The sequence below is a fragment of the Dichotomopilus funicola genome (assembly GCF_033296635.1).
Source record: "Dichotomopilus funicola strain CBS 141.50 unplaced genomic scaffold C8A04scaffold_10, whole genome shotgun sequence".
In the NCBI taxonomy this organism is placed as follows: domain Eukaryota; kingdom Fungi; phylum Ascomycota; class Sordariomycetes; order Sordariales; family Chaetomiaceae; genus Dichotomopilus; species Dichotomopilus funicola.
In genome coordinates this window covers 400,026-422,923 of record NW_026944031.1, presented here as the reverse complement: position 1 = coordinate 422,923, position 22,898 = coordinate 400,026, and the positions used below count along the sequence as shown (strand labels likewise).

Below are 22,898 nucleotides of genomic sequence, written 5' to 3'. Positions count from 1 at the left end.
ATGAAGAATACGGTAAAGCAGACCCCACCAACCCCGCTGTCGTTATCGCTCGCGATGGTGGGGCAGCTTTCTCCAACTGTGAAGCAAACTGATCGAAACCATATTTTGGTTGTGAAGCAGGCAACGTAAAACCCGGCTAAAATTACCCAAAATCCAAAATGTAAACCAACCCACCGGGATTTATTAAGTTACATGGTATTCATTGGCTTCTACTTACCGTGACTATCCATACTATTATCGGCCGACTAATCGATAACAATAGCACGAAGTTCGACGCTAGCACGCTGGGGTGTATCCCGTGGGACGGTTGGGTCGATGAAAGCCGAGTGAGGGCAAACTTAAAGCGTCTCAGGGATCAGCAGCAGCTCACGAAGCGCGCAGACTCTGGCTCAAACTTACATCTTGACACGTCGCTCGAGCTGTCGTAAAGCTTGAACATGAGGGCGTCGTCGGAGGTCATGCGCTGCTTGTAAAACCAGCGATGAAGCGGGCTGTAGCGCACCTCATAACCTTCGTCGCAGTAGTGTGGAAACACAATGTCGGCCGGGATCAGATCGTCCTGGACGAGGCTGCGGTTGTCAAGAACGGCAAGAGGCTGGTCTTGATGGGGGCCCGTGAGGGCTCGCCAGAGGCTGAGACGAGAGAGATGGGTTAGCCGAGAAGTACTTGGCACAGTGGGTAGCCGTGTTGAGAAGTGGGCTCTTTGCCGGCTCAGCTTACCCAACCATTCTCCAACGGCCCTTTTTGATCTGATTCGCATCATGGGGGAGGTGCAAGTCTAAGCGGCGAAGGCCCGAGTTGAGAGAGACGTCTGAGAAGGTAAGGCAGGTTAGCTGACGATGTGAGAACTCACTTACCTGTGTGCGGACTGACTGGACTGAAGATAGGAAGCATACCACAGTGAGCGCGCATGAAGGGGCCGACCCAATGCTCGGTCGATGTCCTTTCTCGGTTGTCACACCGGAACTTGAGGCGAAGACGTCAGACTGCGGAGACGTTCCCCCCTGATGAGGCACCTCTGGCCACAAGCTTACTTACTGTGTAGGCGTAGATATGAACCCTCTGCGCGCCAAAGAAGCCCTTCAACCAGGTTTCCATCTCTGGGAGGTAGTGGCTCTCGACGGCCTCCTTTGTCCAGTCTCTGATCACGGTTGGGACGCGAAGGTACTGAAAACCAGAGATGTCAAGGGTAAACTCGTCCTCATGATCAGACAGATCGTGTATTCGGATGCCCGAGTAGCCCTGACCGGTGATGTTGCTACGCCGGATCTCGCCCAGGAAGGGCAGCCGCGTGTGGAACGGCTTCGAAACGTCGTAGAGGCTATCGTCGGACAGGTAGTTTAGCTGCTGAGGGGCGACAAACGGAAGACCGAGAGCGGCAATCTCGGCGTCTAGTCTTTGCGTGCGTAGCTCGCGGTCGGTGTTGGTGTCGGTATCGCGTGACGGCCGAGGCCTTGAGGCTCCAAGCCGCTGGGAAGGGGCGGGAGTGGTCTCGCTCGTGGGCATAGAGCAGCCGCCACTCGCATTGCCGGGACTCAACACTCGAGAGACGCAGGGCTTCCCCGCGGATATTGCTGCTTTAACCCACGTCTGCCAGGGTCGATCAAAGGGTCTCGTGGGATTGAACCGCCAGCTCAAGGCCTCAGGTGCGGTCTGCTGCAACAAGAGATAAACTTCACTGCCCACCTGGGGGGGCCAGTATGACATCCATGGTCGGGCCAGGGCCTTGCTCGCGGGGCCATGTTCGTCCTCCTCTCCCACGCTGTCCAGGAAGGGAACTGACAGCCTTGACCGTATCGTTGCTGACATGGTAACTGACATTGTAACAACTTAGAAGACAGCCCCAGTGTTGAACCCTTTCGTTACTCGGAAGAGTTGCTCGGAAGAGCGATCAGAAGCTACGAACAAATGATGCAGAATCTTGGTCTCGGGAAGAGAGCGGGAAGAGCTGCAGGCACTCGCGGTCTTCTTGGGTACCAGCTATCAAAGCCCAGTCCGCACAGATGGCCTCCATCCTACTCGAAAGATAGATTCATGTCAGCATACTAACTACTTACCTATGTACTGTATACCTGGGGCGGCAGGTTGCGGCCCAACCCGTGGGGGGTTTGGTCATGGCGGACGAAGCAGATGAGGCAGATGACAGTTTGGGCTCCAATTGAGCCGCAAAGAGTGGCATGCTGTTGGGATGCAAAGGGATGGTGGATGGTTCATGTACATGTAGGACCATCCCGCCCAACCACATCGCGCGCCGTCCCACCCACTCCAGCTGCCAGTCTTGTCACACAGCCTTGTACTGTACGAGGGTAGCAAGGCAAGATGTTGCGCAATGGTCCATTTTGGGGACCGGGACACTTTCCCGACCTGCTCAAGTTGCCCGGTGCGGGAGAGCTTCTCGCTTTCAGAGCCGCAGGTAATCAAGGCTATGTGATTATGGGAACTGGAAATAAGGCGCTCAAAAGCCACAAGGCGTCTAGGCTTCGAGAACCGCAGCAGTGGACAATGTCCGGCTGGCGCAGCGGCGGAAGGTATGTTTAAAAGGCTGCGACCGCACATGTCACTCATATCACTCCACTCACCAGGATCATATTATTCTTACAGCGGTTACAGGATCCAGGTTGTCTTGACTTGACACTTGAGATGTTGGCCCAGCGCCCCAGCTATGCCCCCCTGAGACCGCCCGGACTTCCCCGATATCAAGGCCACGACTCCACGACAGACAAACAGAAGCGATGAGCTCCAAGGCCAAAGGGCAACTGGGCCGGACCTTCTCGTCCAACGCCCCGACTCTCGTCGGCGGGGCCGTGCCGTCTCCGCCCACGTCCCCGTCTTCTAAGTCCCCGTCTAAGTCCCCGTCCGCTGCCGCCGGTCCCAGGGAGAGGAAACAGGTGCTGGACATTGACATTTACGCCGCCGCCCTGGTTCAGCTCCGCCAGAAGATCCCCAGCGCCGTGTCTCAGGCCGAGTTCGACGCATTTGTCGCCGTCGGAGGCTCGTCGTCGTCGTCGTGCAACACCGACACCCAGGCCCGCGACCTGCTCGAGTCGATCCGGACCGACGCCAAATACCACAGCAGATTCCACAAGTTCTTTGATGTCATCCACACCCTCCTGGAACCCCTCCGGCTTTTAAAGAGCGCCCTCGACACTCTGTGCCAGGTCGAGCCGGTGGCCTGCCTAGTTTGGGGGTCTGTGAAGCTGCTCATCGAGGTGAGGAACATGAACCGTCTAACCTGTTCAAACCTGCAGCCAGCCGAAAGTGCATCTCAAGAGTTTGCCGTCTAACAACCGTGCTTTTATCGTGCTGCAACGATAATTAGATTGTAAAGGAGGTGTCACAAGTGCCAGCTGTGGTCAGTCAAGGCATCGCACACTTGGTTGGCTATTTCCCCGCATGCCAGCAGTACCACAAATGTCTCCTCATTCCGACCGGCGAGGGGCTTCCTCTTCGCACGCCCCTGGTCAACATTTATGTTGAGTACCTTACCTTCTGCATCCTCGCCCGGAGGCTGGCGAAATCCAATCTTGGTAAGTCCATGACTCTATATGGAACTTAGCTTCGATTGGGATCGGGAGAGTGACGTTTCTGCTACCTACCTAGGTACCTAGCTAGGTACCTGACGTCAAAAACCACCGGCAGGCACTGTAACTAACCCCCATTGATAGTTACCACGGTTAAAGCGATATCCGTCGAGCAGAGCCCGTTCCACCAATGCCTTTCTTCCGTCAAGGCCGAAAGTGACCGGGTTCAGGACATCACGTCAGCCTTGACATTGAGAGGTGTCTTTGGTGAGCAGCATACCGTGTTGCCGGAGCCCCAGCAATGACACACTGTCTGCCATGCTATGCAGTTGGGCAGTTGGTTCTCAGCGCCAGACCAAGCGGATGTGGCAGCGAAGCAATGTTCATCCTTCCCTCGCTCCTGCCTTACGAGTTCTCCGTGGCTCGCTCTTGCCTTCCAAGTTTTCCATTACTCGCGCCTTCCGCTTTCATATGAGTAGTGCAAGCAGTGATCGATTCTAACGCTGAGTGAAGGAGCCAACGAAAAGCTAGACGTCATCATACAACGGCTTACGTCGTCATCCACCATGAGCTCGATCACCAGCTCCTCGAGTACCCTAGAAACGCCATGCCACATGGTGCCCGGTCTGCTGTCCGAAGCCTTCGTCGGCAGAGGGCGCGAAATCGGGTGGCTGCGGGGCAAGCTACAGCCGGAGGAGGAGGAGCACCTAGGCGTAAAGGTGGGAATACACGGCATGACGGGCATTGGGAAGACACAACTGGCAAGTCAAACCCGCCCCTGTGACCCCTATTTGTGGTCTGAATGAGATACATACAAATGTGCATACAAGTACTGACTACTGAATCTCACCTTGACGGCCGCCGCAGCTGCTCAAGTATGAAGCATTATACCGAAAAAGCTACGTGACACAGCTCTTCCTCTTCGCACCATCCAAAAAGAGGTTCTTGGACTCGGTCCAGGAGGTCCTGGAGACTCTGGAGCTGCCGCAGCGAGAGAGACCAGACCCAAGGGCCAAGATACTTGGGCTGCACAACTGGCTGCTGCAGTCACGCAACTGGCTTCTTCTGATCGACAACATCGCCCCTGAGTCGGTCGACTTGATCCTACAGCTTCTAGCCTCGGCAGCCCCAGGGCATGTCATCCTCACCTCACAGGTCCGCGGGGCCGTCGAGAGGATCACCGGATCGCCCAAACTGTGCCTGTCGCTCCAGGAACCCCCACTTGACGAGGCGGTGGAGATGTTCCTCAACACCGCAGGCGTCGCCCCGAGCCAGGAGAGCAAGCAAGCCGAGGCCGACATCGTGCGAGCGCTCGGCCTCCTACCGCACGCAATCGAACAAGCGGCGTCGTACACCAAAGTCAACGGGCTTACTCCACGAGCCTTTTTAGAAAGATATCAAAAAACACCAGATAGGGTATGTGTGGGAAGTTGCTTCTCTACCAGACTGTCACCGGCCAAAGGATGATGACATGTGTTAACGCATCCGCAGATCCTCGACTGGGACGACGACGACGACGATGACACCTGGAAATCATTGCCTAGCGATGACACACGGCGCCGTGCCATTTCCCGTCATTTCAGACTCATCTTCGGCTCGCTTGAGAAATCAAACCCCGACGCCCTGGCCGTTCTCAGGTTCTTCTCCCTGCTTGAGGCCGAGTCCATCCCGCTGTACGAGGAATGGCGCCGCGCCGATTGGTCCCCGGGATTTGCAAAGGAAAAAGCAGAACAACCACAGCAGCTGTCGGACCTGTCCAGAACCCCGACACTGACAACCCCCCGCAAAGTAAAGACGCGCAGCCCAGGATGTCTCAGCGTCTTGACCTCCTGCTTCCGGCCCACCCCAAAGGCCTTCAAGATTGACGATGGCGATGAGTCCTTGAGTGAGAAGGGGCCTCCCACCCCTAGCCGCCACCAGAGCGAGCTGCTCCCGGAAATCTTCTCTGATCAGGTCCGGCGCGAGCGAGCGATCGCCAAACTTTGCGACTTGAGCCTGGTGAGGCGGCTTCCTGGTCAGCGACTCCTCTGGATGCATGATCTGACGAAAAAAACAACACGCGCCATGATTCCGCCCAACGACATCAAGATATGGGTCGACGGTGTGTTAAACGTTGTGTACCATATGATGCCGGTCGAGGACAGCACCGCCGAGGAGCGTGGGTGGGTCGATACCTGTCTCCCGTCCGCCATGGGTCTGGTGCGTCAAGTCGAGGCGCTGGGGTTCGAGACGAGCGAGTATGCGTGCTTTCTCGCGCTCTGCGCGCACTGTAATCTACGACACGATGCCTGGGGGGTTTCGAAGAAGCAATTTGAGGCCGCACTCCCGGTATATGAGAAGTACCTTGGCCTGGAGCATCGCAGAACGCTCACCCTGATGCACCAGCACGCCTGGGCGGTGAGAAACGACGGCAAGGCAAGCGCCGCTGAAGCCATCTTTCGCAAGACGTGGGAGCTGCGAAGTCGAGCCCTCGGCCCCAATGCGCCTGAGACGCTCGCAGCGCTTAATGACTTGGCGTCCATGATTGAACGAGCCGGGAGGCTCAAGGAGGCCGAGGCCATGTTTAAAACTCTGTACGAGGGATACCGGGATTCTGCGGGGCCGCAAAGCCAAGAGACGCTGGCGGCCGGCCACAACTACGCCGTCTGCTTCCACAACCAGGGCCGCCTCCGCGAGGCGGGTGCCGTGTACCGCTCCGTCCTCGACATCTCTACCACCAAGGGGCTGGGACTCCACGACGAGGGCACGCTCAAGACCATGGCTAACTACGCAGCGACACTGGACCATGACGGCCGCAGCGACGAAGCAAGTGCCATGTACCACCGGGCGTTGAGCGGATACAAGGATGCCCTGGGCTTCGACCACGTCCTCACGTTACGGCTGCGCGTCAACCTGGCGAGTCTTCTCAAGCAGCAGGGCCGCTTCGGCGAAGCCGAGATCATGCTCGGCAAGTGCCTTGAGAAGGCGATACCTCTGTGGGGACCCGAAGGCATCGAGACAATGGCTTATCTGTATGACATGGGCGAGGTGTGGCAGGCCAAGGGGGATCTCCCCAAGGCGCGTGACGTGTTCAAGAAGCTGGCCGAAGAGCTCTCAGGGGAGATGATAGGCCATCCACTCCGACCCCGCTGGGTTGACTCATGGGCTACTGCGGAGCGGGAGATGGGCCATCTCACACTGGCGCTGGAGAAGTCCAGGGAAGCTTATGACCTCTTCGAGACACTGCTAGGGTGGTACGATCCATATACCCTCGTCGCGGCCAACGACTACGCCGAAGTCCTCCAGGCCGTGGGGCAGTACCCTCAAGCGTGGGGCCTGTACGTCCGGTGTTGTGACTCGTTCGAGACGTTGGTGGGAAAGGACCACCCGCACTACGCCATGACTCTCAATAACCTTGGAAGATGCTGCTGGGCCCTCAACAACAAACAGCAGGCAGAGCAGCAAGCAGAAGCCGAAAGCTTCTTTCTCGAGGCCCGCGAGGTTCTGAAAGCCCGCGTCGGCGCCACCCACTTTTGCACGCTGACGGTCTCTCTCAACCTTGCGCGTGCAAAGTCGGCTGCCGGAGATGTCCAGGGGGCCATCGCCCTAGCCCAGGAGACACGCGATGCACTGGAGGAGACGGTCGGACGGAGCCACCCGCTCGTCTCGGCTGCCCACCTGGTGCTCGGCGTCCTCGTTGCGTCGCGCGGTGACGACCGGGCGTCGCTCTTGGCCGCGGCGGACCATCTCCACGCCGCTGTGGCCACGGCACGGGACGCGCAATACATCACCAGCGCCAACTACTACATGAGCGTCTCCCTCTTGGTCCTGCTACTTCGACGGACCAAGAGCGATGTGTCCGCGGTCGCACCGCTGCTGGAGGAACTCCGTGCGCCCGGTGCTGGGGAGCTGTCCCCGTTTGATATCCCACATGTGGGACGATTCACTGCCGTCCAGCTGGCCGAGCTCGATCCGCCTGAGTCGTTTAACTTTAGGGCCTACATCCCGCTTTTTACTGGCGAGACTATGAAGTTGAGATGGGGGAGGAAGACGTGCTGGCGAGAGGCGGGCAAAACAACGCTGAACTGCTGAGGTTTCAGCAATATTAACGTTGACGCGAGGTGATGAGTGGACGAGATGATTATGACACACATGCAACGTCCGGTACTTGGTACCGGAGAAAGTTAGTGGCTAACGGTGGGTACGTGGCTCAAAGAGAATGTGTCATTTATCGAGTAATTTCGTTCCTTCGTTACAAACTTTTAATTTACTTCACCGATCGGCTACCCACGTACTATTATTGCATCCTTTCTAGTCTCTCTAGCTCCGAATCAACCATCTCTGCCACGAGAGTCTAGCAAAGTAAAGCTCGATTAGTCTCCGGTGCAGAATACAAAGACGGACGGACACGTTGCTAGTAACGAGTAAGTAACGAGCTGCTCACCTCAAAGGGAGTGGTCGGCTCCCACCCAAGCACCTCCCGTGCGAGTGTGCTGTCCCCAAGCAGACAAGGCACTTCAACCGCCCTTTCCAAGGACGGGTCGATCTGCAACACCTTCCGGCCGGTGTTCGCGTCCACCGCGCCAGTGACCTTCATGTCTGGACCGTACACCCAGCTGGAGAGCAATTTTCCCCAGTTCCCCACGCGTTAGCAATCAGTAGTATCTCCCATATCTTGCTTGCTACGGCAGAAGTGGCAGACACAAAACCCAAAGCCAAAAAGAAAAAAAAAGAAAAAAAGAGAAAGAAGAGAAAGAAGAAAAAAAAAACAGAAAACAGAAAACAAACTCGACATACCGCAACGTAACGCCCACCCGCCCAAACGCAGCCTCAACAAACCCCCCCACAGTCCGCTGCTGCCCCGTCGCAATAAGCATGTCCCATGGCGGCGGCGAGTCCTGCTGGAGCATCATCCAGATGGCGCGCACGTAGTCGCGCGCGTGGCCCCAGTCGCGTGCCATGTTGATGCCTGCGAGTGTGAGGGGGGGCGGGTTTGAGGAGGAGGGGGGGTTTGGGGGGTTGAGGTTGAGGGCGTAGCTAGCGGCCGCGCGAGCGATGCGCATGGTTACGAATCCGCTTCCTGGTGGGAGGTGTGTTGTGTTGCCTATCGTCAATTCTGTTATGGGGATTATGGGGATGGAAAGAGAGAAGGAAAGGAGGCTATGGAGGAAGGAAATTACCTAGGTAGGTAGGTCAGGTCAGGTATATGTACCTCGGCATTAGGTAGGTAGGGACTCGGGAAAATAGAGACAGACAAACCTCGCCGTGAGGACTCGTGGTTAAAGAGAATGCCATTGACCGCCCACAGGCCGTGTGCCTCGCGGTAGTTGCGCACCAGCCAGTACGCTGCTAGCTTGGAGATGGCATACGGCGATTTCGGCTCGAAGGGGGAGTCCTCGGTGAGCATGGTGTTGGGGGTCGTGGTGCCGCCGAAGAGTTCGGATGTTGCGGCCTGTTTGTTGTGTTGAGGATTCCCACGTCAGTGACTCGCTCGGTGGCTGTTACTACTACTACTACTACTAATACTACTACAACCTAAGACAGGCATATGGCGGTTATGTGAGGATACCCACGTTGTAGATCCGCGTTTTGCTTTGTAGGCCGCAAACCACGACCGCTTGCAGGAGATTCAGCGTGCCTGTGGTGTTGACTTGGAAAGTGTGGTCTGGTGTTGTGAAAGACTGGGTGACGTGGGACTGGGCGGCGAGGTGGTAGATCTCGTGAGGTTGGATGGTGCGGAGCAGTTGGATCAGGATAAAAGGGTCGGTGATGTCGCCCTTATGGATGGTGATTTTGGACTGGATGGATCTTGAGATGTTGAGAGGTTTAGCCAACTTACATCTCTAAAGTTAGGTAGGTACCGAGGTACAGTAGGAAGTAAGGTACTTATGTAAACAAACCAACTCTTTACTCTTACCAAAGAGCCCCTGAAATGGCCCTGAAATGAGAACCCGCAACACTGTGAAAAAGGTTTGACACACACCTAAGGTTCTTCATGTTGACGCCCTCTTGTGACGCGTTCCGCCGCGCTAGCCCATGGACTCTGTAACCTTTCTCCAGAAGCAGTTCGGCAAGGTATGATCCATCCTGTCCTGTGATGCCTAAACATTGGCGGCAAACTCAACCGTCAACATCCCCAATATTGCATCCTGAAAAGGCAACTTTTCAAGAATTAAACTGGAAAACGCTCGATCAACCTACCCGTGATTAGCGCAGTTTTCGGCACATCGCTAGCAGAATCCTCGCTTTTTAGCATTTCGCTCATTTTTCTTTTCGATAGCTAGGTGAACTCGCTCTGGGCGACTCGCGGAGGTCTGACTTATAACCAGAAAATATTGTTTTAACACAGCACTCGAATCAACCTCCGGAAGCCTATGGACCATGGCCTCGGGCAAGGCTCTGATCGGCGTCTAACCAAGCTGTGGAGTCGACTCGTTGCATAATTGCCCGACCGAGTGAGGAACTGTGGTGTGTGGACGCGTGGGGGTTTGGGAGGGTCGAATATGGACAACAACTCGGTTGGGTTGGTTACACTGCAGTGGCGCCTGACATGCTGAAATGCAGCCTGCCTTCTTTTATCCTGTATACCTATACGGATGTGCCAACTGCACATGTGGTCGACGGCCCAAAGCCAAAGGGAGCAAAGAGCCTCATCTTTCAAGACCGGTCAGGCTCCAGCGGCCATCCCTCGTCGTGTCCCCTATGGCCATGCTCAGCGAATGTCCTCTCCCAGATCGCAGCCATTGGCGCAGGCGGTATCCCAGCACGTTGTTCGTCCTGCAGCCACAACCGGAGCATATACCTCTTCCTCTCCAACCCCTCTGGGCGCTCTTCTTCCCCTGGTCGTCGTAGGCCACAGCCATCCAAAAAAGCCTCGCGCCCGTGCAGCACCCGCCTGTTGTTGAAGAACAGCACGTCCCCCGCAGCGTACTGGATGCTGCAAGCCGCGTCTCGCGCAGCGAAATGCACCGCATCGAGCGCTGCGTTCTGCGCCATGGTGAGGCACCCAGAGCGGACGAGAGACCCGCGACTGAATAGCATCTCGGGTGCGCCCGAGACCGCGCCGAGAAACAGTACTGGGCGTCGGCGGTGGGTGACGTCCTCGGGGCCGCCCGCGCCACCGGCCTTGACGAATGGCCAGTCTGGAGCGGCTAGCTCGCGGAGAAAGTCAGGGCGGCGGGCGGCGAGTGTGCTATAGACTGTTGCGACGGGACTGAAGGTGCCGTGTCCGCCGGAGAGGGAGGGCTGGACGACAAACATGGCGACGATATCGGCAGCCGGATCGGTATGGAAGGGCTTTTTTTTTGGCACGATGGTTAGCGGGGGTAGTTGTACAAGTTGAAAGGGAAGAAGAGCCTTTCCGTCTGGCCTTGCTTACTAGTGGGCTGTTCCGATACGGGGCTGGTAACACGGCGCCCCTAACTCCAAGCTCGGAGAGGTCTGTGATATGCACTGATGGGGAGACCCATCGCCAATCGTCAGCAGCCAACGCAGTAGGTATACTGGACATAAGTAAGCACCTCTTACTTACCGATCATCTTGCCGCCGGATTGCCTTCCGCGCCGCTGTGAGATGTGGCTGGCAAGCCCGGCAAACACTGCAAACATGTCCCTCATGGACAGCGACGAGGTGTCGAGTCCGCGAAGAACCGCCATCCCGAGGCCTTCGTGCAGGTTCTTCCGTGTTGCCGCGAGACGGTCCGCGAGTAGCGGCAGCGGGAAGGATGAGGCGTCCAGGTCATTTAGTGACTTTCCAGACTCTGGGGAGAACATAGTGATCGAGGTTAGTTAGTGAGTGTATGGACCTCGCGGAGAGAGGCAGAACTGCAAGGAGGGTAACGGGTTACGAGACCAGTAAACGTTGCGCATGCGGTCATGATCTCTCTCTGTTCATCGTCGGAGAGACACGTAATATACTCGTTGTCGTCAACCTGAAGGTCATCGGCTTTCCATGCCATCACGGGTGCACTAGATGGCCAAGGGGTTGGAAGCGCGGAAGTCGTTGATGACAACAATCCCTCTGGTACCGGATGCCGCTTGCAGTATTCCTCCAGAAAGTCCAACTGTGGCTCATATTGCGGGGTGAAGGTGCTGCTGTCTGCGGCGGATGCCATGAATGCCAAAGGTGATTCTTATCCGTGAAAGTGCTAGTGTCGTCGAGTGTATGGCCTTCAGGCTTCGACTGCTTCGGATGTTAAACGTTCGGTGTTCAGCGCATTCCCTCGGTGTGACTATACAGTGACGGTTCAATAAATACCAGGTAGGTAAGAACTAATGCATCGGTCTCGCGTGCCACTGCTTGAAGTACCTTAAGTGACTTAATCCGTTGGCCCTTTACGTGCTTCGGCACGCACCAACCTTAGTTACCTACCTTACATTGGTACCTAAGGCAGATACATAGTCACAGTAACCTACCTACCTTATGCTTTTATCAGGCATCCAACTGCAAACCGAACTGCCACATTGGATCATCTACGTCCCGGAAGCTGTCCGTTTCTAATTACGCCAACACCGACTTTTGTTGTCTTGAATTTTTATTAGCCTCGCTCACCAGATGCACATACACACCTCAAATTCACAAATATGTCAGCGCCATCTCGAACCAAAACTACTACTGAGTCCATTGTGATCGATGGTACGGCGTACGAGGGCGGTGGAGGGTTAATTCGGTACGCCCTTGCCTTCTCCAGCATCCTCAACCGGCCAGTCCACATCCATTCCATTCGTGCCGGCCGGCCTGGGGTTGGAGGACTTCGATCTGAACACACCGTAGCGGTGAGCACGATGGCGCAACTCACCTCGGCGGTCGTGATCGGGAATCATACAGCCAGTCGCGAACTCACATTTACGCCGTATGCCTGCTTAGACGCGGACGTGGACGTGGAAGCGGACGCGCTGAGCCCCCGACCTGTCTTGCAGCAGCAAAAGTTAGACGTCACACTAGAAGGGTCAGCCGGCATTTTCCTCGTCGCTATGCTGCCCTACCTTCTGTTCTCCCGCCTAGCATGCAAAACCCATCACATCTCCACCACCACCACGCCGGACGAATTCGAGCTCACGATCCGAGCAGGCACGCTCTGCGTCAAGGCCCCTTCCATCTTCTACCTCCGGCAGGTCTTCCTCCCGACCATGGAACTGATCGGTATCGGAAGCAACCACCTGAGCATCGTGCCGGACCACGAGCAGGGCTGGCACACCGACACCAACAAGCTGCGCGGCAAGATGACGGCGCGCATCAAGCCCTTACTCACCCCTCTCCCGGCATCTGTGCTCGACCGCCGGGGCCGTGTGCAAACCGTCCGCGCTACCGCTCACGCACCGCCGCAGCTCCTCGACAAGTTTAAAGAAACGCTGGAAACGGAGTTGGCCGATGCCATCGCGCGGGATGCTGGGGTTGATATCGCGGTGGACATGTTTCCGTCCCTCATCGACCATCAGTACCACCTGCTCCTGGCCGCGGAAGCGACGGCGCCCGCCGCGTTTCTTGGCTATGAGGAGGTGTATCCGCAACGCGATGTGTTCCCCTCGGATCTGGAGGGGGACACCGACAAGATCATTCGTTACCTCGTACGGGCTTGTATTCGAGGACTTTGGGAGGAGCTACGGCGGGGACATGCCATGGACGAGAACTTGGAGGACATGCTAGCTCTGTATCAGAGTCTTGCGGTGGGGTTTTCGTCTGTTATAACCCCCCAGGGCGATGGTTGTTCGGTCCCGGAGTTTAATATTGAGACGCCAGCTCTTCGTACGTTACCGGCCTCCCATCCCCCTTTACATGCATATGTATTTTGCCTGGTTTACTGTGTTACTGTGTACATGAATACGGAAGCAAAGAGGAGACTCTTACTGACAAGGTGTTGCGGGGCAAACGTTCAGGGGACATCAACTACAAGATAGATACAGGCTCGATGCACCGCGAAACCAGTTGGTGGATGGTACGCCAGTTCACTGGCATCCAACTCGGGATGGCCCAAGTGGGAGGGAGTGAGCGCGTGGGGTGCCATGGGATCGGCTTCGGCACGGAGGACGAGGCTGGACGCATTACTGCCTGACAACGCCAAAGCCTTAGGTAGCTAATGCGAAAAGCCGGTTTACCGGAGTCTGCTTCCCACACCACCACGCGATGGCGAGCTTGCTTAGGGGGGTGGTAGGCCCCGCACAAGGCTTCACGAAAGGAGGTTGCTAATTGGTTAGGTTGGGCGCCCAAAACGACGTAGATGGGGGACGGAACGGTTCACCGGCTTCACCCCGCGCTTTGCCGACGGACGAGTTACGGGTGGCAGTTTAAACGCAGGTGTACTGAAGCACTCCTTTGAGGATTTGTCTTGGGAGTTAACCACTCGAAGGGGGACCATGGCCTGCGGGTCTGGTCAGCAAATGTCCATATATTGATCGGGGCCTGATGTGGGAGGCCAGTAGTTGTCCACCAACCTGCATCCGTACCGTACTGCTGCCCATCGTTACCTAAGGTAGGTAGTCACTCAATTTTGCCCCGCGGATGGATCCCGGAAAGTCTCGACGCTGGTGGCTGCCAGGACCGCCACCTCCCAGGCGCCTCATCTCTCTGCACGACGTAGAGGAATCGTACCGCCTAGAGGGCATACCCGAGCTGGCCGTGCCCGTTCGGTCCTTGGAACTTCGGGGGGGCCTCCAGCTACGCACGGCGGGGAGTCCACTAGCACCATATATCGACCAACTCGACAGGCCCGTGACAGACGCACAAGGAGGCCCTCCGGTAGCGACTCCGGTAGCGACTCCGGTAGCGACTCCGGTAGCGACTCCGGTAGCGACGCCGCCCTACCTTTTCCACGGGTGTGGGGAGCCTGTCAGCCCCGAAGTCATCCGTTCGTTCGCCCGCTGGGGCCCGTCGATTCGATTCTCGCGGTCCAGTAGTTACTTCTCGCCCAGGCCCGCCGTATACTGGACCAACTCGATCGAGTTTGCTATTGCATGGAGCTTTTTCGCAAGAACTGGGAGCTGGGGGTTAGACGGTGACCAACCCGACCGAGATGATGGGCAGCCGTTCGAGTGCTTGATCTTTGTGTCAAAACTGGATCCTGGCACAGCGGGATTCGACGGCGGCTTGCATATGATTCCGAGGCCGCAAACGGTGGAGGAGGAGGAAGAGCTGGCCCAGGCAAGTCTTGTTTTCTCCATGGGGTGGCGGGGGTCCCTTTGTGCTCATTGCTGACATCTGGCGGTTATCTGGCGGTCGCTGTACGTGCTGTTAGTGGTGTGAAAAAAACATGAACAAGGGCGGTTTAGGGCATATGCAACCCGCACCGCCGCCCAAGTCACACAGGGCGGACTGGGGAGTTGTTGGCTCCAGAATTCCCCGGGTGAGTACAATGTATGCCGCATAACGTGGTCGTTGAGCTGAATCTGCTGGAACAGTGACAGACCGCTGAGTCCCAGTCCACTGACATTCGCGCACGTAGTCCACCATGCAGTCTCTGGCGATGCTCCGCGAGAAAACGGATAGGATCTGGCTGTTTGCGGCCTGCAATGAAGCCAGCAGCCGGACCATTGCAGAAGCTGGCGTCGAGGTACGTGCGGACGGCAGTTCAGAGATCCCCCCACTTGGCACCTGTTTCACGTTGTGGCAGCCTGTCGGCCTCGTTCCCTTCACCGTCAACTGGACGGGAGCTTTGAGTCTCAGGTCAAGTCTCAACCAGCTGTCAATCGCTGTTACCTAGCCTGTTGTTACTGGTCAGGAGCGCTAATGCGACCACGCACTCGACATTAGATCTTGCACATTACCGTTCAGTTTACGACAGCCAGGAAATCGACATCGGAGTTGTCCAAGCTGTAGGTTAAACAGGCCGGACCAGGTTTACAGACTATTCGTCATGGGTGGTCGTTCGGTGGTTGGTTGGCCCGGGGGACTGGCAAGGCTGCCCAGTGGTGGCGGTGGTGGTGTGGTGGGCCCAGCTTGCCCGGCTATCCCACTTCCGTCCGAGTGGGGCGACAGTCACGGCGCAGAACGCCCGCGGCGAGGGTTCAGGTTTGGGCCAGGGTGTTGGACCCCTGTCCCCACTTTCCCGTGGACCGCGGAAGAATTGAGCATGTACTATGGGCATTGCCTAATAGGTACTTACACGAGCTAAGGTGAGGGAAAATACACTCTGGGTGTGTGGGTAGTGTAATGGACGTCTGAGCATGGATGCTCGGCCGACTCCGACTTAGTGTGCCTCGTTAACAAGCCTCCATAATTTGTGAAGTTACACCCGCCCAATCTCCCCCGGATCCCGAGGGATCACTAATTGCTGATTAGGATGTCTCCCGGGTCTCGTCCCGGGCGGTTGATTCTGTTGGGGAAGGAGGCATGTTGGAGCAAACCAAGTTCGAACAAACAACAACCAACCTCATCTTCTCCATCCAAGCCAGCAACACCGCGTCCGCCGGCTTCCATGTTTACACATGCATGTCGGGTTTCCGCTCGTGTCCCCTACTCAGCAACACAGTGGCTCTAGTTTCAACGGCCCTTATTCTTCTCGCCTGCGAAGGTCCTCGCCAAAGGCCCTCCTGGCAAGCGCCGCGCTTCTACGACCATGTCGGCGCCAACCATAACCCGCGACCGTACCAGGAGCCATATCCATCATCTTTTTCTCCTCTGCGTGATTATCTTGGGGGCGGCTTCCCTCCTCTGGGCGCCGCATATATCTTCCTGGCATCCGCCACCGCTCCACATACAAGTTAAACCGTCCCACGCTGCAACGGATGTCAGCGCGGTTGCGCCTTTCATTTTCGACTCTATCCAAGGTCTCCTCAAGCAGTGGCCCAACTCCTACGCCCCCAATGGCCACTCCATCGTTGCCGGCGTAGTCCCCGCCAACACGGCTCTGTACCATGCCAGGCAACGAGCCAGCCGTCCGTCAAAGCCAACCTTCTTCGCCTTCGACGCGTGAGTTTTAACCCTTCGTCACGACTCGGCACCTTTCGAGCTTCAATATTGAGCAAGCTTCATATCCAGGGAAATGTCAGTGGGCATTTACGGCGGCTCGGGCCACTCCATACTCGATGTCTACAGCACCACGCGCCCCCTCAACATCATCTACTTTGACGGCCAGTCGGCGACTCTCACGTCCGCAGGCACGCTCGATTCGCAAATGGCAGTCCTCCAAAGGCACGTCCCACTCTATCCGCCTTACAATCTCGTGTACGACGAAGATCAGCGCAAGTTCGACCTCTGTCGCCTGGCGGCCGATCTCGGGATAGACGGCATCGTGCGCATGAACGCAGGCTTCGAAGTCCTCATCTGCGATTTTGATGCGTCGAAGGTCCGCGCCCTCTTCGCCACCAATAACTCGGTCCCGAACCCGGAGGCTGAGAACACGTCGTTGCCGCATGATCCGAACCGCCAGCCGCCTCGGGGCTACGGGAACGTGTTCGCTGAGCAGGGCTCGTTTGAATGGCTCCGGAGCGCTAGTTGGCATTACGAGATCCCGGAGCCGCGAATCAAGCTCGATCTGTGTAGAATGGTGTCGTTCTATGATCCGGCGTTGTCAAGCCTGGCAGACGCTCATCACGGCGGGATCGTCGGCAATCAGACGTACGAAAACGGATGGGGCTTGCGGCGGGGGCATCGACTGCTGGAGATTGACGAGGACGATGTCAAGCTTGTCCGTGCGTGGCTCAAGGAGGATATGGCCTCATCATCATCACCGTCTTTGTCGGTAGGAGCCGGATGCTCGGGTATCGATTGGCATGCCATGTTCGCAGTTATCCAGGCCCAGCATGGAACACGGGCAAGAGAGATTGCTGCGGTTTTCGAATGGAACCGCGAGACCGAGCAAGAGCAAAACGCCATCGTCACCCGAGTTCACGAGCTCTCCCACGCTGTTCTTTCCGCGTACGTGGAGTACAGCTCCAGCACACCGAAGGAGCTGGCCATCACCCGATGCTCATCCATGCACACGATGCTACTTGACCCCAGCACCCTGGCGCGGTCAGAGAGACTGCTTTATCACGTAGTGGAAACCGTGCTGAAGAAGCTCTGCACCTGGGAATGGGACCTGTTCGAGTGGAGCGAGGGGCACACCAGCAAGTATCTGGCCAACAACAAATCCACCAAATTCAGGATCACGGCCCGGGACGCGTCTCTCTTGGACGAGATCAACGAGTACCGCCAGCAAACCACTGAAGTTTTGAACTGGATGGGATGGGACACGTGGACGCAATGCGAGAGGCAGTGTGGCCCGAGTGTAAGTATTGCGTCTGCCGGCCGAAAATGGTCCCGTTCCATACCTATAACCCCCCAGCATGATGGCCATGATGGCCCGCTAACTTCTTCCGTGAAAAGGAGCTCTGTGCTATCCCGGCGTGGCCGGTTGTTTACGCCCCCGGTTTACCGCAGGGTGGCATCTATGCGGGGAGCAATCCCAGGTTGACCGACGAAGAGACGCGGGAGTTTTGGAGGCCGAAGTGTGTCGACCGGACCGACTTTGATCGGGGCGGTGGGCGAGGGAGGGAGCCCGATTACCAGCTTCCTGACGTTCCGCCGTATTAGCGTGCAGCCATCAGATACTGGCCATCGGATACTGCATACAATAGTGACGTTTAGAGTTGAACCGTGGACGTCTCCACGACCTCCACGGCTTGGTGAGGTGTTAGCTCGGAAGACCAATTGGAGGAAACCGTCAAAAGCAGGGATGAATTGTTAGAACCTGCAAGTGCCCGAGGTACTCCTTTCAGCGGGCCTAAGAGCCGTTCTGGATGCGCGACTCACTCCTAAGCAGTCCGCAGTCCGCAGTCCACACTCAGACGACGGGGACATTGTCTTCTCCTGACCCCACTCAGGATTTCGATTAACCCTAACCCTGCCTAGTCTCCTTGGAAATGCCTTGCCGGATCGAGTGGTTGGTTCCCCAACACCATACCTCAGGCGACAGTAGGTAATGACGACGACAGCAAAAATAACAGCAACGCCTTTCTAGGCCAGTGACACAGGCACAGACGGCATCTAATGAATTTCATTCTGCCATGCTGGCACATCTCCCCCCTCTTCTATTCCTGATGCAAAGGCTGCTTTCTGCTTGCTTTTCTCATCCATCTCATTACCCAATCAACCACGTCCTCTCTATTATCCCTTCCTCCTGTAATAACCACCCACCCAACCATCCTTCCAACCCCATGGAAATCCAACCTTCTATCCAAACCAAGCCATCTCCCATCTCTCCAAGACCCGCAAGCGGAGGCACACCACACACATGTAAACCAGAGAGAGAGGAATTTACCTCCGACCCTCCTCAGCAGCCAAATCCCTCTCCACCATCTCAATCGCCCCCAAACTCGGAAACCGCTTCTGGAAATCATTTATATAATCATCCTTCTCCGCCGCCGTCATATTCAACAACGCAGACCCACCCCCGCCAGGCAAATCCACCGCCAACAGTGCCTCTGTGCTCTCACTCCCAGCACCCCCAGCAGCCGCGGCAGCAGCAGACCCCCGGATCTTCCCGGCCGCGATCCCGCTGCTGCTGCTGCTGCTGCTGGTCCGCGGGATGGGGTTGGTGAAGGAGGGTTGGTGTTTTATGGGCGATGGTGGTCGAGCGCCTACGCCTCCGCCGGTGGTTAGCGGTTTGTTGAGATGGGTTGGTTTGGGAGGGGCTGCGGGCCGGTTTCCACCTGTGAACGCGGGGGTTGAGGTTCGGCCTGTTATGGAGGGATCGACGACTGGGCTGCCGGCACCGGTAGGAGCCGGTGGACCGCGTTGTTGCTGCTGTTGCTGCTGTTGTTGTTGGCTCCCAGTAAGTTGCCCACCAACCGTTTTCCGCGGCACAACCGGCTTCCCGCCATCGTTCCCCGGCTTCGCAGAGGTAGGAGAGGGATTCGAAGAAACGGCCGCGGCGTCCGAGTAATGGCCATAGCCCTGCGCGGTGCGCGGAACCGTGGTTGACGAGCGGTTGCTCTCATCGATCAAACTCTGGACTTTGTTCTGGATCGAAGCCACACGCGAGACGCCCCCGATGCTCTTGGGCGGCGGAACGGGCGGGCCGCCGCCGCCGGCACCACCGCCGCTGCTGCCCCCGCCTGTGCGTTGGCCTACGCGTTGGCGGTACTCGGCCTGGGCGGCTGCGACTCGGGCTTCCTCCTGCGCGAGCATACGGGCTTCTTCCTCGCGGCGCATTTCCGGGGTCATCTCGTCCCAGGTCGGGGATTGGCCATCGTCGCTGCGTCCGTCGAGGGCTTCCGAGCCGGCGATGGGCGTGAGATTGTGGCGGTCGTGGCGGTCGAGCTCTTTTAGCGGGGAAGGAGTGCGTGCTGGGGCGGGGGGCGCGGCATTCCCTTCGAAGCGCTTGAAGGCATCGCCAAACTTGCCCGCGAGGATGTTCTTGGTGCCAGCGCCAAGAGACGAAAGGCTGCCGCGCTTGGTGTGATGTTTCTCTTTCTTCCTTGGATCCGCATCCTCCATAGAGCGGAGGAAGTCGACGTTCGACTCGATGTTGCCCGAATCCTCGTCTGGGCTTGGGGGTTGACTCTTTTCCAACGAACGCCTTGGCGACGGCAAAGCGGGGGACTTGGACCTGGACTCTTGTTCCCGCAAGAAGTCGAGGTTAGACTCCATGTGGGTGCTGACGGGCCGCGGTCTCGCAACCAGCCGCGACCGTTGCCCTGTGGGATCCAACTGATCCAAGTTCGGCCGGCCACCTTCCAGCGACGGTCGTGATGAGGATGGGTACCTCACATGTGGCGCTTGCTGGGGGGGCACGCCTTGGTAGGAGGGTGTCCGTGTAGCCCCAGTCTCGCCCAGATGCGGAGGGTTCGGGCCTGTTGCAGGCGGCCGGGGGACGCTAGCCGCACGATTACGGTCGTTAGGCGGGAAACGGTGGATCTGATACGGAGTCCCTTGGTCTAGTGATGGTGATGTCATGGTTCCAATGGACACCATGACTGGCTTGGGGCGTTCCTGGGGAGTCGGTGACGCGAGCGCCTTCAGCTCGGGAGTGTTGGAGATGATGGTCGATGCACGGCTAACTTCGGGTTGTCTAGGGGGAGGAGCCGTGGCGGATTTAAGGGGCGGAGACATGACCGGCTGTTGGGCCCCCAAGCCCGTCGGCTGTCTTGGAGCCGTCACAGTCGGCGCCGAAGCCGGGGAAGGTTTCGTCTGGATGGCCTCGTCCGCCACTCTTTGGGCCGCTCCCTGGGATACGGGCTTCGGTAGCTGTGGAGAGTTGGGAGCGAAATCATCAAATTCAAACTTCTGTCCTTTGTCATGGAGAAGCGAGAACTGGTCGAGGGTTGGGAATTTTGACGACAGCTCGTCTCCGCCCTTGATCCCAGCCCGCGCATCGAGCGCCGCAAAAGGGTCCCCGTCCGTGATCGCGCCCGGCGACGGCGAGGGCTTATGTGGCTGCTGCTGCTGCGACGGCACTCTACCCCGCCTCATGCGCTCGACCTCGGGTATGACTTGCTGCTGTTGGGTTATCTGAGGCGAAAAGACAGCGCCGACGGTCGGGGGGGATTTCGCTGCGTGAGGGTCGGGCAGGGGTTGGTCGCGTCGGTGAGCATCTGCCGGTGCCTTGCTCGAGTAAATCTGTGAAGGAAGTGTCAGTACAGTCCCAGTAGGGCGGCCATTCCATAGGGAGCTCACATCTTTCACCGGCGGCTCCCGGTTTTGCATTGCGCAAGCTTCCCGAAGAACCTGGTAGATATTGGGTCTAGCCTGTGGGCTCTCGCGCAACATCCAAGCTGCATGTGCCATCGTCAGCAACCAAGTATTATCGACATCCCCCACTCAGAACGTACCAATAAGTCCCTTTAACCTGTCAGAAAAGACAGGGTGACTCGGAAACCTGTAGCTCGCGTTCAGAATCGCAAGCTGGCCCTGCTCTTCAAACGGTGTAGTGTAGTAGCACAGCTTGTACAACAACACACCAAGCGCCCAAATATCCGATTTTTCGTCGATAGGCAACTTCCGATAAACATCCACCATCTCCGGGCTCCTGTATTGCATCGTGGTATGTTTTTGCACGTCCTCGTCCGTGGCGCGGCATTCGGCCGGAGTCGTGGGCGCAGGCCGCGGGGCCGCAGCAGACCCAAAGTCGCAAAGCTTGAACTTTCTCGTGGACCCGGTCACCGTGATCAGTACGTTCTCAACCTTCAAATCGCGATGCAGCAGCGACGGTCGGAGGTAATGCATGCATGCAACCCCCTCAGCAACATCAGCAAAGATGTGCAAGATCTCGGGCTCCGTCAGGCGGTGCTGCAGGCGTGTATTCATAAAGTCGATCAGCCCACCACCGTTGCAAAACTCCATCAGCAAGAAAACCTCATAACCGCCCCCACGCAGCTCCGAAGCATGCGAGTCGATATAAGTCACAATAGCGCGGTGTCCCTTGAGCCTCTTCATAGTCTCCACCTCGGTGCGCATCCCCCGCAGCGACTCCTTATCCGGAACGGCCACCCGCTTCAGCACGGCCTCGTTGGTCCCGTTGACGGGGGACGGCAGTTTGACCAGGTAGACATGGGCAAACCCGCCTTCGGAGAGGTATTTCTGGATCACCACGCGGTGGTTCCCGACCTGGATCTTGGTGCCGGGGGAAAAGGTGCCGGCTGGGGCGCCACCAGCGGCCACGGGCGCGGGGCCCGCGTAGGCAGCGCCGTAATTTGCGGGCCGGGGCGCCGTGGGGGGCGCCGCATGGCCGTACGACGCCATCCGCGGAAAAGCTTGCGGGCGGACCTTCGGGAGATGTAGACTCGGTCGAGGTTCGGTGCGAGGTTCGGTATAATTCAAGATCGAGAGGGAGTGGCGAGATACGGAGAGTTTAACGTGGGCGGGTGTGCGAATAGGCGACTAGGCAACAACGCGAGCCTGCAGGAAACAAACCGAAGGACGGGACGAGGTAAATAATAAGGGGAGGGCGAGAAACCAAAACCTTAGCGACGATCGAAAGCGGGCAGACAGTCAAGGTACTTGGGGCGGAGTCGGGGAAGTGGTGTAGCTCAGGTCATCGGAAAAGGAGCGTCGTCGTGTGGAGAGAGCCGGCTACGATACAGGATGCATGGCCGGAAGCAATCGCGGCGCCAGGCAGAGCAAAACACGATTCGGTCGGAGGGAAGAACCTAAGCAGGCTCCGGAGGCGGAATGCGGGATGCGGGATGACGAACGAAGAAAGTCTCGGGCCAAAAAGGCTGAGTTTCGAGGTTGGACGTCCATGCCAGGTACCAGCCAGCGACCAGCACAGCATCACTGACCCCAGAACCCACTTCGCCCACCGCCCGACTCCCTGTGCTCGGCAAGTGGGGCCAGCTGGCGGTGAACCTTGGCGGGGTGTGTCAGTTGGGGGATCGGCCCCACTGGTGAACACGACCGAAATGAAAGGGAAGCGACGTTTGACCTGGGGCAACAAAGATAAAGGGAAACTCGCATAAAAATGAAATAAAAATGGTCATACAA

The 22,898-nt window shown here is 57.4% G+C and overlaps 8 protein-coding genes across 8 annotated transcripts; 4 read left to right on the top strand and 4 right to left on the bottom strand.

Annotated features, from left to right (window-relative positions):
* Window positions 1-245: 245 nt before the first annotated feature.
* On the bottom strand, window positions 246-1,809 carry C8A04DRAFT_10038 (uncharacterized protein; the record flags this gene model as incomplete). Its single annotated transcript, XM_062776443.1, has 6 exons — window positions 246-337; window positions 400-632; window positions 721-811; window positions 897-966; window positions 1,039-1,396; window positions 1,445-1,809. The coding sequence occupies 6 exons, from the start codon at window positions 1,807-1,809 to the stop codon at window positions 246-248; spliced, it is 1,209 nt and encodes a 402-aa protein (XP_062639601.1).
* A 2,278-nt stretch (window positions 1,810-4,087) lies between these two features.
* On the top strand, window positions 4,088-7,592 carry C8A04DRAFT_35209 (uncharacterized protein; the record flags this gene model as incomplete). Its single annotated transcript, XM_062783084.1, has 4 exons — window positions 4,088-4,282; window positions 4,389-4,937; window positions 5,013-5,309; window positions 5,415-7,592. 4 exons carry the CDS (start codon window positions 4,088-4,090, stop codon window positions 7,590-7,592), a joined length of 3,219 nt encoding a protein of 1,072 aa, XP_062639600.1.
* Window positions 7,593-7,797: 205 nt separating this feature from the next.
* Window positions 7,798-9,765, bottom strand: C8A04DRAFT_35208 (putative GDP-mannose 4,6 dehydratase; the record flags this gene model as incomplete). Its single annotated transcript, XM_062783083.1, has 7 exons — window positions 7,798-7,854; window positions 7,945-8,116; window positions 8,298-8,580; window positions 8,760-8,952; window positions 9,074-9,308; window positions 9,484-9,601; window positions 9,702-9,765. 7 exons carry the CDS (start codon window positions 9,763-9,765, stop codon window positions 7,798-7,800), a joined length of 1,122 nt encoding a protein of 373 aa, XP_062639599.1.
* A 392-nt stretch (window positions 9,766-10,157) lies between these two features.
* Window positions 10,158-11,613, bottom strand: C8A04DRAFT_35207 (uncharacterized protein; the record flags this gene model as incomplete). Its single annotated transcript, XM_062783082.1, has 5 exons — window positions 10,158-10,796; window positions 10,879-10,952; window positions 11,032-11,259; window positions 11,352-11,467; window positions 11,513-11,613. 5 exons carry the CDS (start codon window positions 11,611-11,613, stop codon window positions 10,158-10,160), a joined length of 1,158 nt encoding a protein of 385 aa, XP_062639598.1.
* A 469-nt stretch (window positions 11,614-12,082) lies between these two features.
* Window positions 12,083-13,551, top strand: C8A04DRAFT_35206 (RNA 3'-terminal phosphate cyclase/enolpyruvate transferase; the record flags this gene model as incomplete). The annotated part of the gene is made up of 2 exons (XM_062783081.1): window positions 12,083-13,244; window positions 13,376-13,551. 2 exons carry the CDS (start codon window positions 12,083-12,085, stop codon window positions 13,549-13,551), a joined length of 1,338 nt encoding a protein of 445 aa, XP_062639597.1.
* A 446-nt stretch (window positions 13,552-13,997) lies between these two features.
* On the top strand, window positions 13,998-15,195 carry C8A04DRAFT_10035 (uncharacterized protein; the record flags this gene model as incomplete). Its single annotated transcript, XM_062776442.1, has 3 exons — window positions 13,998-14,645; window positions 14,731-14,838; window positions 14,938-15,195. 3 exons carry the CDS (start codon window positions 13,998-14,000, stop codon window positions 15,193-15,195), a joined length of 1,014 nt encoding a protein of 337 aa, XP_062639596.1.
* Window positions 15,196-16,050: 855 nt separating this feature from the next.
* On the top strand, window positions 16,051-18,008 carry C8A04DRAFT_35205 (uncharacterized protein; the record flags this gene model as incomplete). Its single annotated transcript, XM_062783080.1, has 3 exons — window positions 16,051-16,403; window positions 16,473-17,703; window positions 17,802-18,008. 3 exons carry the CDS (start codon window positions 16,051-16,053, stop codon window positions 18,006-18,008), a joined length of 1,791 nt encoding a protein of 596 aa, XP_062639595.1.
* Window positions 18,009-18,731: 723 nt separating this feature from the next.
* Window positions 18,732-22,157, bottom strand: C8A04DRAFT_35204 (uncharacterized protein; the record flags this gene model as incomplete). The annotated part of the gene is made up of 2 exons (XM_062783079.1): window positions 18,732-21,190; window positions 21,248-22,157. 2 exons carry the CDS (start codon window positions 22,155-22,157, stop codon window positions 18,732-18,734), a joined length of 3,369 nt encoding a protein of 1,122 aa, XP_062639594.1.
* Window positions 22,158-22,898: the final 741 nt, after the last annotated feature.